The sequence below is a fragment of the Hylobates moloch genome, unplaced genomic scaffold (genome assembly GCF_009828535.3).
Source record: "Hylobates moloch isolate HMO894 unplaced genomic scaffold, HMol_V3 SCAFFOLD_9, whole genome shotgun sequence".
Taxonomy (NCBI): domain Eukaryota; kingdom Metazoa; phylum Chordata; class Mammalia; order Primates; family Hylobatidae; genus Hylobates; species Hylobates moloch.
This window is the reverse complement of record NW_026652284.1, coordinates 76,518,476-76,532,584: the sequence shown is the minus strand read 5'-3', so window position 1 is coordinate 76,532,584 and position 14,109 is coordinate 76,518,476. Positions and strand designations below refer to the sequence as shown.

The 14,109-nt window shown below is 46.4% G+C and overlaps 1 protein-coding gene across 1 annotated transcript in view; it reads right to left on the bottom strand.

The window, feature by feature from the left end:
- Positions 1-6,167: 6,167 nt before the first annotated feature.
- The window catches only part of PTDSS1 (phosphatidylserine synthase 1), a 75,593-nt gene continuing 67,651 nt past the window's right edge, over positions 6,168-14,109 (bottom strand). The window contains exons 11-13 of the mRNA XM_032760095.2: positions 13,140-13,208; positions 12,333-12,402; positions 6,168-9,956 (exon numbers count right to left, since the gene is read on the bottom strand). Of these exons, the coding sequence (XP_032615986.1) occupies positions 9,847-9,956; positions 12,333-12,402; positions 13,140-13,208 (249 nt within the window). The 3' untranslated portion in view covers positions 6,168-9,846. The remainder of the gene's footprint in view (positions 9,957-12,332; positions 12,403-13,139; positions 13,209-14,109) is intronic.

Genomic DNA, 14,109 nt, shown 5'->3' with positions numbered 1-14,109 from the left:
TTCACAGAAATAGAGTGTAGAGTATTTGCACTGAGACTTGAGGGATGAGTGGAACTTGCCAGGCAGAATGCCCGGGGCAGGCATTCCAGGCAGGAGCCTGGGAGTGTGGTGCACTTGGTGGGCTGTGCGGAGGCCCAGTGGTTCCACAGTGCTGAGTATAAGAGAAAAGCTTGGAGATGAAGGGATCAGCAAGAGCTGATGCTGGACACACAGCTGGGTGGGATCCTTGTGCTCCCTTGAGATGCCAAGGAGTATGGGCTTTATCCTGAATCCCTCTCATTGAGCATCAAGCCCCACTGCTTCTCTCTGTAAGGTCTCTCTGGTTTGTTTCTTCCTCTCCATCCAAAGGCTGCCCTAGTTCAGGTCCTCACTAGCTCCTGTTAGTTTATCGCAATTGCCTCTTAATGTTTCCCTGCCTCTAAAGAGGCAGTCATTGTAACAGTGATAACAGCACATATTTATTGAACACTCATGACAGGCTGGACACTGTTGTATGTGCTTGTAAAAGATGCATTTGGGATTTCTTCTTAACAACCCTATGAGGTAGGTATTATCATTTCCGGTTCCCAGAGGATGAAACTGAGGCACAGCAATGAAATAACTTGCCCAAAGTTAAACAGTTAGTGGTAGGGGCAGGATTTGAACCAGAAAAATTTGGTGTGTGAGCTAGAGTTCTTACACTATCACATTGCAGGTAGAGGATCAAGATCTGCATTCTAGAAGATTACCTGAGTCACTTAACTTCTTCAAACCTCTCATTTCTCCATCTGTAAAATGGGGCAACATCAGTGAAGACCTTGTGAGGAATAGATCAGAAAATCCATGAAAAGCACGAAGTAAGGTGCATGGCACACAGCCCAAGGAAGCATTAGCTTTGATAGAAATTATTTTGCCAAGGAGGGCAAAAATATCAGGTGCCAGTCACATTAGCAACTCAACAGCACAAAGGTGATGTCAACATGTTAAATATTAAACAATTTATTTGGAAAACCTCAATATTCCTTTTCCCTCTCCCAGTCGGAGCAGCTGGACAATAAAGAATTTCTTTAGACAAGATACAACCGTTTGCAATATTTAAAAATCAAGGGCTAAAACAGTACAAATGAGAAAGGTTGAGGCAGTGGATCTCACACAAGATGTAGACCCTTGTTTCTGTCCTTGGGCCAACTCTGTCATACCCATTTTGGGTGAGATTTCATGAAGCTGGCCAGCTCTGAAACAGAGCGCCAGAAGTTGTGTTTACACCATTGTTCCAAACCTAAAAGGCAATTCTGCTGCTCGCAGCAATGTCGCCTGAAAAACCCGTGACAATACAAGATAATTTACAGGCCAACAATCACATTTTGGAGCATCCATTACTCCAAAACTCTGATTCTGTCATTTCCCTTTATAAGATTTACTTACAAAACTTACTTCAAATACAAGGCTGATGCATCAATTTTTTTATCACTTCCATTTCATAATCTATTAACATAATAGTCAATCACTTGAAAGTGAAAACTGATCACAATATAGTGGAGGCTTCCTGTTGACTGATGTGAGTGCTCATTCAGAGGGTGTTTGGTGATTCTTTCATCTGCCCTGCTCTTTCTGCATTCCAGTGTGTCATCGAGTGTCCTCCAGCTGATGGGCATGCATTTAACAACACTATTTACACAAGAGGGCACCATCTGGACCAGAGGGAAGCCACTGTTTGTTCGTTCTCTTTCTTTCTTTCTTTCTCTCTCTCTCTTTCTTTCTTTTCTTTCTTTCTTTTTCTTTCTTTCTTTCTTTCTTTCTTTCTTTCTTTCTTTCTTTCTTTTCTTTCTTTCTTTTTTGAGATGGAGTCTTGCTCTGTCACCTGGGTTAAAGTGCAATGGCGTGATCTCCGCTCCTGGGTTCAAGCAATTCTCCTGTCTCAGTCACTCGGGTAGCTGGGACTATGGGCACACGCCACCACACCCAGCTATTTTCTTTTCTTTTTTTTTTCTTTTACTTTTAGTGGACACGGGGTTTTACCATATTGGTCAGGCTGGTCTCAAACTCCTGACCTCAGGTGATCCACCTGCCTTGACCTCCCAAAGTGCTGGGATTACAGGCATGAGCCACCACGCCTGGTTGCCACTGTTGCTTTTAAGCCAAGTTTTTATTATTAATTTTTTAAAAATTTGTGTATTTAGGAGGTACAAGTACAGATTTCATACATGCATGTATGAAGGAGTGGTGAAGCCTGGGCTTTTAGTGCACCCATCACCCGAAGTGACATTGTGCCCAACAGGCAATTTTTCAACCCTCTTCGACAACCTTCTGTCATCTCCAGCATCTATTATTTCACTCTGTATGTCTATGTATACCCATTGCTTAGTGGGTATTTATTTATTTATTTGAGATGGAGTCACTCTGTCACCCAGGCTGGAGTGCAGTGCTGCGATCTTGACTCACTGCAACCTCCACCTCCCAGGTTCAAGCAATTCTCCTGCCTCAGCCTCCCAAGTAGCTGGGGTTACAGGCACCTGCCACCATGCCCGGCTAATGTTTTGTATTTTTAGTAGAGATGGGGTTTCACCACGTTGGCCAGGCTGGTCTTGAACTCCTGACCTCAAGTGATCCACCCGCCTCGGCTTCCCAAAGTGCAGGGATTACAGGCGTGAGCCACTGTGCCTGGACAAGGTTACTTATAAGTGAGAATAAGATGTGTACTTTATTTTTTTAAATGGATAATGGTGTTGGGCTTATCTCCTTTCTGTTGAAATTTCTTAGATGTACATAAAGAAAAACTCTTTGGCAGATACACAATATTGATGAATGGACCTGCAGCTGAGGTGATCTGGGTGGCCAAAGCATACAAACATACGTGGATGTTACCAAGAACCATAATGGCCACTCCTTCATGCCCTATGTGTGGTCTGGCTAGCCTTGCACTCAAGCTGAGCCTGGCATTTTGTGACTTAAATGCGGTCCAGAGAAAGCGACAGGAAGACACAAAGGGTGAGTATGTGAGTGAACAGGTATTTGTGAGATTATGCGTTTCTGTAGGTGGATACATTTGTGATTGCACTCAAGCTGAGCCTGGGATTTTGTGACTCAAATGTGGTCCAGAGAAAGCGGCAGGAAGACACAAAGGGTGAGTGTTGAGTGAATAGGTGTTTGTGGGATTATGTGTTTCTGTGGGTGGATACGTTTGCGATTTCAGGCATCCTATTCTCAAGCACACTCCTCCACCGTCAGCATACTTAACTGACCACACCAAGAAAAACACAGCCCTATTCACTTTCATAGATGCTCCGGCAGGCGTGGGCTGTTATAACAGGAGTTTGGGAACTTTGGGCCCTGGGTGTTTTTTCAGCTTTCACCCATCATTTTGAACTGGGACAAGCAAGGGTTTAAGGGGAAAAATGCTGAACACCAGCACAGCAATACCACACATTGGCTTCTGTGGTCTGAGAAGAGCAGCAGGAATTCACGCCGTGATTGGTGGCTCTTTCCCACCTCAGCAAAGCACAGGGCTGCTGCTGCCCAGAGTGTGAAATCTAAGCCAGGCGCTGACCCACCGCTGGAATGGAAACTCAAACCTGCACAGCCTCTTGGCTTTGTGGCTGTCTCTCCTGCTCATGGCGGCAATCAGAAGTCTGTTCCCAGTTAGGGAGCAGAACTTTGACTGATAAGAGAGATGGGAAGAGAATTTCAAAAATCTTACAGGAAAACCGCCTCCTAGAAAGTTAAAGTGGGGTGGCGGGAGGTTGCTAAGTGAGAACATTGGGGGTTATTTTGGGGTGGACAGACACCAGATCACCAGGGTGGTGAGTATGGAAATGTCACTGTCACCTACCATCCCATTCCCCTCCATGAAGAGTGGCATTTCAAAGTATTTGGCCAGTGAGTCATCAGAAAAATGCTATTTTTTCATTTTGGAAAAACACTGTATCACAGCAGGACATTTTGCTGTTATCTGTTCTCCCAAGAAATACAGTGGTGGGGGAGGACCCAACCCCTTCAAAATTAAAGCCATATGCATACCATATTAAAAATAACCCACCCAGCCCATTCCAGTATTGCTGACCATAGGAATTCAGTATTTATAATTTACATTCTTTCCCATACTTTGCTGTTTCAGACGTGAAAAGTAGAGGTTTATGGCCTCATCAGATTGTAAATCATTCCTGAGGGCAGAGGGAGCTGCTACAGAGGAGAGAAATTGCCTTCCAACAGTTTGCAGAATGCGTCAAAACATTGGGAAAATAATCCACGTGGAGTATGGGGACCGTGTTCAAGAGCTGGCATCTCGACTGATTTCAGGCCACAGAAACACAGGGATGTCGAGGCCGGACTCTGTCTACTCACAGGACACAAAAGACAACAAAGGCCAACACCAGTTATTCTGTCCACAGAGCACGCAACCAGCCAACCACGCCTGGAGCCATCTGAAGAGTGGCTTGGAGGTGTGGCCATCTCCAAGCAAGCACCTGAGATCTGAGTCTCCTTCCAAGGAGGAGGAGCAAAGGTGTGGCAGTCACCACGGAACCAGCTCCTTGCCATCCATTTGCCAGCTCTGAGGCCGGTGAGGATCTATGGGGCCGTGGTCTGCTGATAGGAGTGAGACATGTGCACAAGAATCCAGGGGAGGAGCCTGGCACAGAGTCTCAGGCTGTGTTGCTCTGGCGGCCCCCCCAGCACCTCCTGGCCGTGTGCTCTATGTGTAAGCTTGTGTTACTGTGGCTGCTGGGAGGATTCAGGGACCAGAGGGAAGGGGTGCAGAGAGCCCCACACAGGGGTGTTTTGAAGGCTCCAATCCTCTGAATGCCACTGTCTGGAAGTCGTGTTAGCAGTGGCCCTAGTGAACTCTTATTCCCCTGCTCCTGGTCTGGATTTCATCCACTCTAAGAGAGGTGGAGGATCCCTAACATTTTGAAAGCTGAAGATCTTTCTTAAGGCTTTCCCACGCTGCACTCATAAAATACCTAATCAGTCCATGACGTATGCAGTTGGAGAGATGAGAATGAGCCCAAACAGCCCTTTGTCGGGCGGGTGGGAACAGTCAGGCTTACAGCCCGGATTTCCAGTATGGATTGTTACATAAACCTTGCATGCAATTTGACTCTGTAATAAAAGCTATTGTGTGTATACTTGAGACACGAAAATGAAGTTACTTTGGTTTTTTTAGTCTCAAATGTTAGAAAACCAATTTTCTTTTAAAGGCAGACAAACTTCATTTCCTGTGGTTTGTAAAACCACAAGAATCTCCTTTACTCAGCATCCAGAAAGGGGCCACACCCTACGCTGGAACACCAGGCTCTGACGCCCCGGTGCTCTGACTGCTCTGAGGGGCAGGAGGTCGCAGCTCCGAGCAAATCTTCCTGCCACCGCAGGGCACTGTCGGTGCCCACAGTTTGCAGACCCTGGCCAGGGTGATGTCTTGAGCATTCCAGTAACAAAGAAAAACCAGCAATTAACTCCCGGGCACAAGAAGTACAAGCGTGAGCCCAGATCACTTAAAGAGGCTGGGCGGTTGGTTGCATCAGCTGTGAAAGCAAAACCCTTGGGTAAATTCTATGTTCTGAATGATGTTACTGTCCTCACTGGGGTTATGAGAGGGGAAGGGATCTGCCAACACCCTTCTCCTCTCTGCTCCAAGAGGACAACAATGCTGGGGCTTAGGAGTCCCTTTTGCCAGAAATGCAGGCAGGAAGCTTGCTGTCACCCGCCTCCCCAGCCAGGTGTACTGAATATGGAGGTAGAGACCAGGCTTCAACCAGAGTATTATGAGTATCAGAGTATCACGAGGGACAAATTCAGCTTAGCCCTGTGAGGCCTTGGAGGTACTTGGACCTGTTGCCACCCCTTGAACAGTGTTAGACTGTGACAACAAGTATCTCTTCGCAGGACAAGCAGCTTCAAAATTCCACCTAACAAGCTGCAGGAAAGGGAATATCAGAGTAGACCAAGTCACGGATGACCTTTCTGAAATGGACTAAAGGCATTTTTTAGTGAACGTGGAAGAAAAGGGAGCTTTTTACAATGTAGCATTCCTATAAACTAAAAAAATTTCAAATCCAACTGTTTTTTCTCTTCTTTGGTAGACATCAATGAAATAATTCCTTTAAATTCACAGAAGATAGCAAAATTTAAAAGCCGTATTTATTTAATGCATCAAATACCAAAGTTCAATTAAGGAAACTATTGCAATCTTCACCTGAGATAGGCCCATCATCAGGTTAGAATAAAGTGTGATAAGGGGGAAATGTTGTGAAAACCTCTTACGGCATAGCAACATGACTGCAGCCCACCAGTCTCAGCCATTACTGATACTGACCCTTGCAAAGAACCAAATCTCTAATATAATCCTGGGAATGTGCACACACATGTGAAGGAAAGAGGTGTATTATGTAATGGAACACTGACAGACAGACGTCTTCGCTCTCCTTACAGTTTTTTTTTTTTTTTTTGAGATAGTCTCGCTCTGTCGCCCAGGTTGGAGAGTGCAGTGGCGTGATCTCGGCTCACTGGAACCTCCACCTCCGGGTTCAAGCATTTCTTCTGTCTCCGTTTCCTGAGTAGCTGGGACTACAGGTGCCTGCCACCATGCCAGGCTAATTTAAGTATTTTCAGCAGACACAGGGTTTCACCATATTGGTCAGGCTAGTCTCAAACTCCTGACCTCAGGCGATCCACCCACCTCAGCCTCCCAAAGTGCTGGGATTACAGGCGTGAGCCCTGCACCCAGCCAGCTCTCCTTACATCTTAATTTCAATCCTATAAATGGGAAGTGGTATGGAGCACTCTTATCTACTATGGGATTTCTAGTTGTCATAACAATAAGAACCATATAAACAATGCCCACCTGGTAAACATTAGGGTGGGCCCAGGAACTCCGCAGCAGTCACTGAGCACATTCCAAAGAGCGTGGATGTTAACCCCCCAACCCCGTATTTAAAGGGCTAGCTTCAGTTTGGCTGCCAATGGTTACATTTTTTCTTCACCACTTTGTATTTAGCCTCCCCGTCTGTGTCCAACCTCCTCCACTTCTCAATGATCCCGAGGGCCTCTGTAAGTGCAGGATTCTACCCAAAACCCTCCCAATTCCAAAGGGTGGGCCTTGGCATAAAGAGGCATCACTCCAGAGTGCTACACGGTGGCTTCTGAGGGAAGACCAAGAAGGCTGAACCTGTTGTATTTGGTAATGAATTTTGTTTTCTCCTGGGTGAGCACCTTAGGAGCTTACTGTAGAAGCAGAGTCCTAGTGAAAATAAGACTGGCATTGACAGGACGTCTTGTATCATCAAAATGCTTAACAGGTCCATGAAACATCCTAGCATTGCTGTGACAGTGGTTCCAAGGTTTCTACGAATGGTGGAAACAGACACAAAAGAAATGTGGGAAGAAGCTTTGGGAAGACCAAGAATGAAAAAAAGGGAAAAGAACCGAACACTCAGTGCAATGCTACTTAAGGAGAAAAATACATAAACCGTTCTTCATGCTTTAAGTCCAAAACAATGTTGTCTCTTAAGAGGGTGGTTTGCAAACAGGGAACATGAGATAATTTACAATCAAATCATTTCAGATATTGAATGATAATTCTGAAACACGCATTCTATTTCCATCAATGTGAAATCTATTTCCATAGAAACAGTGAAAAAAGTAGGCCAAACTCAGCAGTACGGCTTCTAAAAGGAATGGCAGCTGTGGTTCTGGCCAGCCATGGAAAGCACTGGTTTTGTAACTGCTATAGTAAAGAGCTCTGACTGAAGGGAAATAGAAAGTTTCAACTCAAAGAAAGGGCATGGAAAGTATCTGAGGACTTTCCTGGCTGTTTGCAAAGCCATGGAGAAAAAATCGTCTCCTGTGCACCCTGCTATTCACAATGCCACAGTAAAGTCGAATTCACCATCTGTGAAACAGCTGCCTCCTGTAGGCTGGCCTCAGAGGAAGCACACATGCTCCATCAGTTGGAACAGGGTGACAGTCAGAAGAGTGTGAAAGTGTCAGGCCCAGCGCTCCTGAAAAATGAACCTGGAAACACTCAGTGAGGCACCACAGGCATGAGAAAGAAGAGACAGGTGTCTTCTCCAATGGGCACAAGTATGTCATGCTTAGAAAAGCAGAACACAGGATGAAACAAAACATATTTATTTGCAAAGAAAGATCACGTTTAAATTGTACCTGTGTTTAAAAATGGCCTCTTTGATGGGTTATAAAAGTGCAGGCAGGTTTTATAAAACACGCACTTTGCCTCTCTTCTATCCTTTTGTGGGAAGCAGGCGGATGCTGGCTGGAGGACATTTGAGAGCTCGGAGCTGAGGCTCATCACTGCCAAACCCCTCACTCGCCAAGTGAGCGGAGCTGCCACTGACGCTTCTCCACTCCCGCAGAATCTACTATTGAGCCCTGGGCCCCCTGAGGACAGGATGTGACCCTGGCTGGCATGATTCATCCAACCCCTTCATCTTGGAATTCTTTTGCAGAAAAAAAAAAAGTGACACTTCTATGGCTAAAGATTTCCTTAAAGAAGAAGAGACATCAGAACGAACCTTTGTGCTCTGTGAAATTAGGGAACAAAAGATTACTTTCAGTGAGTTGATATCTGTAAGCTAATCAACTGGGTACTGGCCTCTTGTTAGAGGACAAAAAAATCTAACTTGGAAACCATTACCACAGGAAAAACAATGACTATGTTGTTCATTTCCTGTTGGTCACTTGGGAAGTCTAAGAAGTAGGACATATATATGTCTGTAAGCCCTTTAAAATACACATCTTTTCTTTTTCTTCTCACTACGTAAAACACATATACATTATCCTAAAGTCACTTGAAAAACACACTGACTGCTTACAATCAATGGAAGATACCAGTAAGATGCAAGAAAATGAGCATTTTACAGACAGACCTTTGATAGGCTTTACAGTGAATCGTTTTTATTTAAAACAGGGATCCATCAGAAGTGGTGAACTATCAGGGTCAAGGTTCTAGAGCATGGCACGGATGAAAGGTAATACTCACCAGCACCTCACATGGGACTCAGTGACAATGTCAGCAACACACCATGGAAGGAGAACAAACCCGATGTAAAAGGCACCTGGCTGGGGAGAAGCTGTGGTGTGCACTGCCTCTCTAGCAGGTTTGCTTTTGTGCACTGTGGGTAAGTCTGGATGAATAACATTGGGAAGGGAATAATCGGAAGCGAGGCTCCTATGCAGGCAGCTACCCTCTCCTGATTGGTGTATACTCGCCACGTGGTAGAAGGTCTTACAGGAGACTGAGGTTACCAAACAGGAATGCAACACCTCTCTCCCTTTTCTGCTCTAGAAGGAAGGGGAACCTTTCCCCCAGTGTCAATTTCAGCAGCGGCTTCTAAAGGCTGTTAAAAAGCATCCTAACTTAAAAACAAATAACAACAGTAACCAAACAAAAGTCAGAAAAGTGGCCTGAACTTAAATCAATCAATGGGAACGTAGATTCATAAAAATAAAATAAAAACTGGTGACCAGTCCATTAACCATGGGGTTAATGCCTTGTCTGAAGGAAGATGTTTACGCTGCATCCACGATCCAGCAGGTGCGGGAGCTGCTCTTGGCAACTGTGAATGAATAGCTACCGTTTCCCTTCAACACACCGCGCTGCCACCGGTGACCACATGCCAAGTGCTGAAGTTAGAAGAGACCGCACGTTGGCAAAGGCCCCCCAGGCGATGATCTGCCTGACGCGGCCAGGTCTGTGGGAAACAAGACTTACGATCTCAAATAATGACCCCCAAGTGCCCTCGCCTCTTCCTGCTTGCCCTGTGCGCCTCGACCTCCTCACGGGGAGGTCCAAATGAGTTCCATTTCCCTCTCAGTTCTAGGCACTCTGGAACATCTTTGATTAACCAGGGTTTTTCATTTCTTTCCAACGCCATTGGTGACTTTTGACTTGGAATGCCGATTCCTTCTCCTGGAAGAATGGCTTTCGTTGTTGCCTGAGTGCTTGGGTGGGCTGTCTTCAGAACCTGGCCAAAGAAATCAGAGCACACCGTCACCCTGGGCTCTGGAGATTGGTGGCTGCCCTTTTCCAGACCGCCCTAGGCTTGCCGGGGAACAGGTTCTTCCCTGATACGTGCACTCCCCCTAGTGGCCTCATTCAGAAATGAAGGCGAGGCTCTCAAAGAACTAGTACTGAAGGAGCACACGCGGTGGCGTGGGGTTCAACGCAACAGCCCCCCAAAGTCTGGGTGGTTCCTGAAGCGTGTGTACATCTGTCCTGTGCATGATGGACATGGTCATGATGGTGAGGACCAGAAGTGAGAGCACAGGTGAAACAGAAGCCCAAACGAGGGGCAATTAGAACACACACCACGCGGTGCCCATCCTGCCCTGCAACCAAGGGTTTCCATCCCTTCACCTGCTCCACACCACCTTCTAAACCCGACATCGGGAAAGACTCTTGACACTATAAAATCAGAGCTATTTCACACCCTCTACCACTTGATCTGGAGAACATCTTTACAACTCAGGCCCCTGCTGCCCACGATGGAGGGCACTGGGCAGCCTCTGCCCTCCGGCTGAGCCTGTGTTCGGCCCCTGCCTGGCCTAGCGGCCAAGCCAAAGGGTTCTCTGCCCCAGGGCTCTGATCCAGCCCCATAGGAAATCTCCACCTGAGGTTGCCAACAAAAAAAAAGTTACCAGAGTTACAGTCTCCACTGTAAGGAGCATTTGACTTAGACTAAGAGATTCTTTCCCCACTCAGAAGACTTCTGTTTTTGTTATTTTTCTTTTTTTATTATTCCATCTAGTAAATACATTGCTACTACTGCTTAATCTTTTCAGTGGAGAACCCGTAAGTGCCAAGGTTGTTTGTAAGGGCATGGTTCTAAATAAGACACCTGGGGAGCCCCTCTGCCCATCTCCATCAGATTTCACAACGGGCCGCTCACTGATCAATTCCGTGGTTCAGGAGAAACTTTCCCCAAAAGGGTGGCCAGCAACTCAGCAGAGTGTATGCTAGTGTCTCCCCTGGGAGATCTTTAATGAGCCTGATGCCAAAAGAACTTAGGAGAATGACTGCAACAGGGCGCTTTCTTCTCCATTGGCCCACCGTTTCTCTGAGCAATTTTGTGAGCTAAAATTCAGTCTTTAGTATTTGTAATTTTCTTTCCTCAGCCAAGCTTCCCAAGCAGCTTATAAGGATTGACAAGGAATTACTGTCCAACGAAGTCACCTCAATGTCATTATTCTACAAGTCTAATTCTTTAAAATAACCAGGTGGCCCCAAATGTTCCCAAAGTGATCCTTGGAGGCCAGTGGAGGCTCCCTAACTACACGACTGAAATCTCTTACACTGCTCTGCCTCTTGAATAAATGCCATTAAAATGATCCCCCTCTTTTGAAAGGCTTTTCCTCCTGATACACAATTCTTTTTTTTTTTTTTTTAAGAGGCAGGGACTTGTTCTGTCTTCCACGTGGGAATGCAGTGGTGCAAGCATAGCTCACTGCAGCCTCGAACTCCTGGGCTCAAGTGACCTTCCTATCTCCGACTCCTGACTAGCTGTAACTACAGGCATGTGCCAACACATCTGGCTAATTTTTTAAGCTTTTTGTAGAGACAGGGTCTTGCTCTGTTGCCCACACTGGTCTCAAATACCTGGCCTCAAATGATCCTGCCATGGCCTCCCAAAGTGCTGGGGTTACAGGTGTGAGCCACTGTGCCTGGCCGGATATAAAGTTCTTCCTGTTCACTCATGATGAAAGCCAAGAGGAAGAACGTTCCCATCAGGGTGCTTGAAATGGTGTGGGGCCCTCAGGAAGGGCAGAGCTACGTGGAGCCTCTTCTTACAAAACAAGTTTCTCACTCAGATCCTGTGAGCATTTTGCATGTTTCTTTTTCTTTTCTTTTCTTTTTTTTTTTTTTTTTTTTTTGAGACAGAGTCTCACTCTGCTGCAGAGGCTTGAGTGCAGTGGTTTTGAGACAGTCTTACTCTGCTGCCCAGGCTGGAGTGCAGTGGCATGACTTGGCTCACGGCAACCTCCGCCTTCCGGGTTCATGTGATTCTCCTGGCTCAGTGTCCTGAGTAGCTGGGATTACAGGCGCCCGCCACCATATCCGGCTAATTTCTGTATTTCTTGTAGAGACGGGAGTGTCACCATGTTGGCCAGGCTGGTCTCGAACTCCTGATCTCAAGTGATCCGCCCACCTCAGCCTCCCAAAGTGTTAGGATTACAGGCGTGAGCCACCGTGCCCAGCCATTGCATGTTTCTTATTAAGTGACAGGAGACATTCAATGGGTAGGCCTGAGACCCTTCAAAGCTTATATCATCTCCACTCAAAGAACAGGTAATAATTCCACATCTCAAGGACCCAGTAAAATTTTAAACAATGAACAAGATACCTTTTGTCCCTTTCCTCTGATGCCAGGAGATCTCTGGACTGTAGGTGCCATCTTCACACTCTGAGTAGGTCTAGGGAGAGAGACAGGCTTAGTGCAGGAATTTCAGGAACTCCCTGGGAGAAGTGGCAGGGCAAAAAGGCGAGCATGCTGTGTCCCTGCCTCTCCCAGGCTGGGCTCATCACTGGCAAGTGACAGAACCTCCCTGTGCTTATATTTCTCTGCTATAAAAACAAGGTTCTTTCCTCTCCCAGGTGATGCAGAATCAATCTTCCAAAACATGCCTTAAGTTCTTTAGACCGAAGGTGTAAATAAAGTGTTATTTTTACTGAAAAAAATATTACCGTCTACCAGACTGCCATCGTGTCTTAAAGCCATTCATGTCTATTTTCTATTGTATCCTCATAACTACTCAATGAAGGTCAGGGCAAGCGTTTGCCCAGAAGAGCCACAGGCTGGAACACAGGACGAGGCCTCCACACAGTTTAAGAGCTGGGGAGAAAACCCAGCTTCCAAAAGCCAGGCCACGGCTTTCCTATCACTTTCCTTTTTTTCTCCAAACAAACATAACGTTTTTTTATCTAACAAAAGTTAGACAAAAATATTGGTCTACCGAACAGAGCCGTCACAAGCAGGGCCAGCAATGGCTAGGGAATGAGTTGCGACATGCAGTTTCTGCAGTGGCAGAACTGGAGGCCCTGACCTCAGTGTTCGCCTCGCCATATCCTTACAGGCACATGCTCTGAGCTAACCTGCCAAGCCCGGGGTGATTATTTTAAACGATGGCCATCCCTGCCTCTCCTTCCATACCTTTTCTCGGTGACCATAGTGTTCTGCATACCAAATCATGCCGTACAGACAGAGGAAAGTAGTGAAAGCCTGGAAGAGAAAAACAAATGATGCTGCACAAAGAAATTCAATTTCCCAGAACTTCAGGGTTTCAGTGGGAATTAATGCAGGACAGCTCAATGCACTTCTGCCGTCTGGACGCCGGTTACAAAATGGCTGGACGTGGCAGAGATCAGACCTCAAGGGGAGGGTGCACACCCAAAGCTTCTGACAACAAGGGTTATGATGAGACCACAGTTACTACCTGTGACTCTACTATCAGAAAGCAAGAAAGACCATTTTCAGATGTGGGATATGGTGGGATGCATTTTCTTGATAGCTTTGCGGGTTCTGTTAAAGAAGACATAGAGGATTCTATGTTCTAGTTCTGACTTTCAGGGCCCATCCTCTCCTAGCTTCCCCATCACAGGAGAGCGCTAAGAGGACTCAGTGTGTCAGCTTCTAGGGGGAAGAGGTCACAGCGGCACCTGAGGGCCCAAGAACAAACACTCCCAGGGTAGAGGGTGGGGAGCTCAGCTGGACAGGGCTGCCCTTGCTTTTCCAGGCTTTTGAGTGTCAGTGACCCTACTCTGACCCCAGTTTTTATTGCTTTTGTTTTTCTTGGTTATATGGATAGGAAAACAAAGAGAAAATAAAGATGCTCTGTAACGCCCTGAGTGGAATGAGGAGGGTGTGGCCTGTGGGTGCCCAGAGGCAGGGACAACCTCTACTCCACACTTGCCCCACCTACTGGGCCTGCCCCGACACCCTAAATTATGCCCTAATTTAAGGAAAGAAAAGCATAGACAAGAATCCAAAGTTTCAAAACATGTCAAAAAATCAAAGCTTAGGAAAAGTATCTGGCTGCCTGAACTGCATACCAAAGGCGGGAGGGAGGGAGGGAGGGTGAGCAGGCAGAGCAGGGCCATGAATCTCTCTGGCCACACCTTCC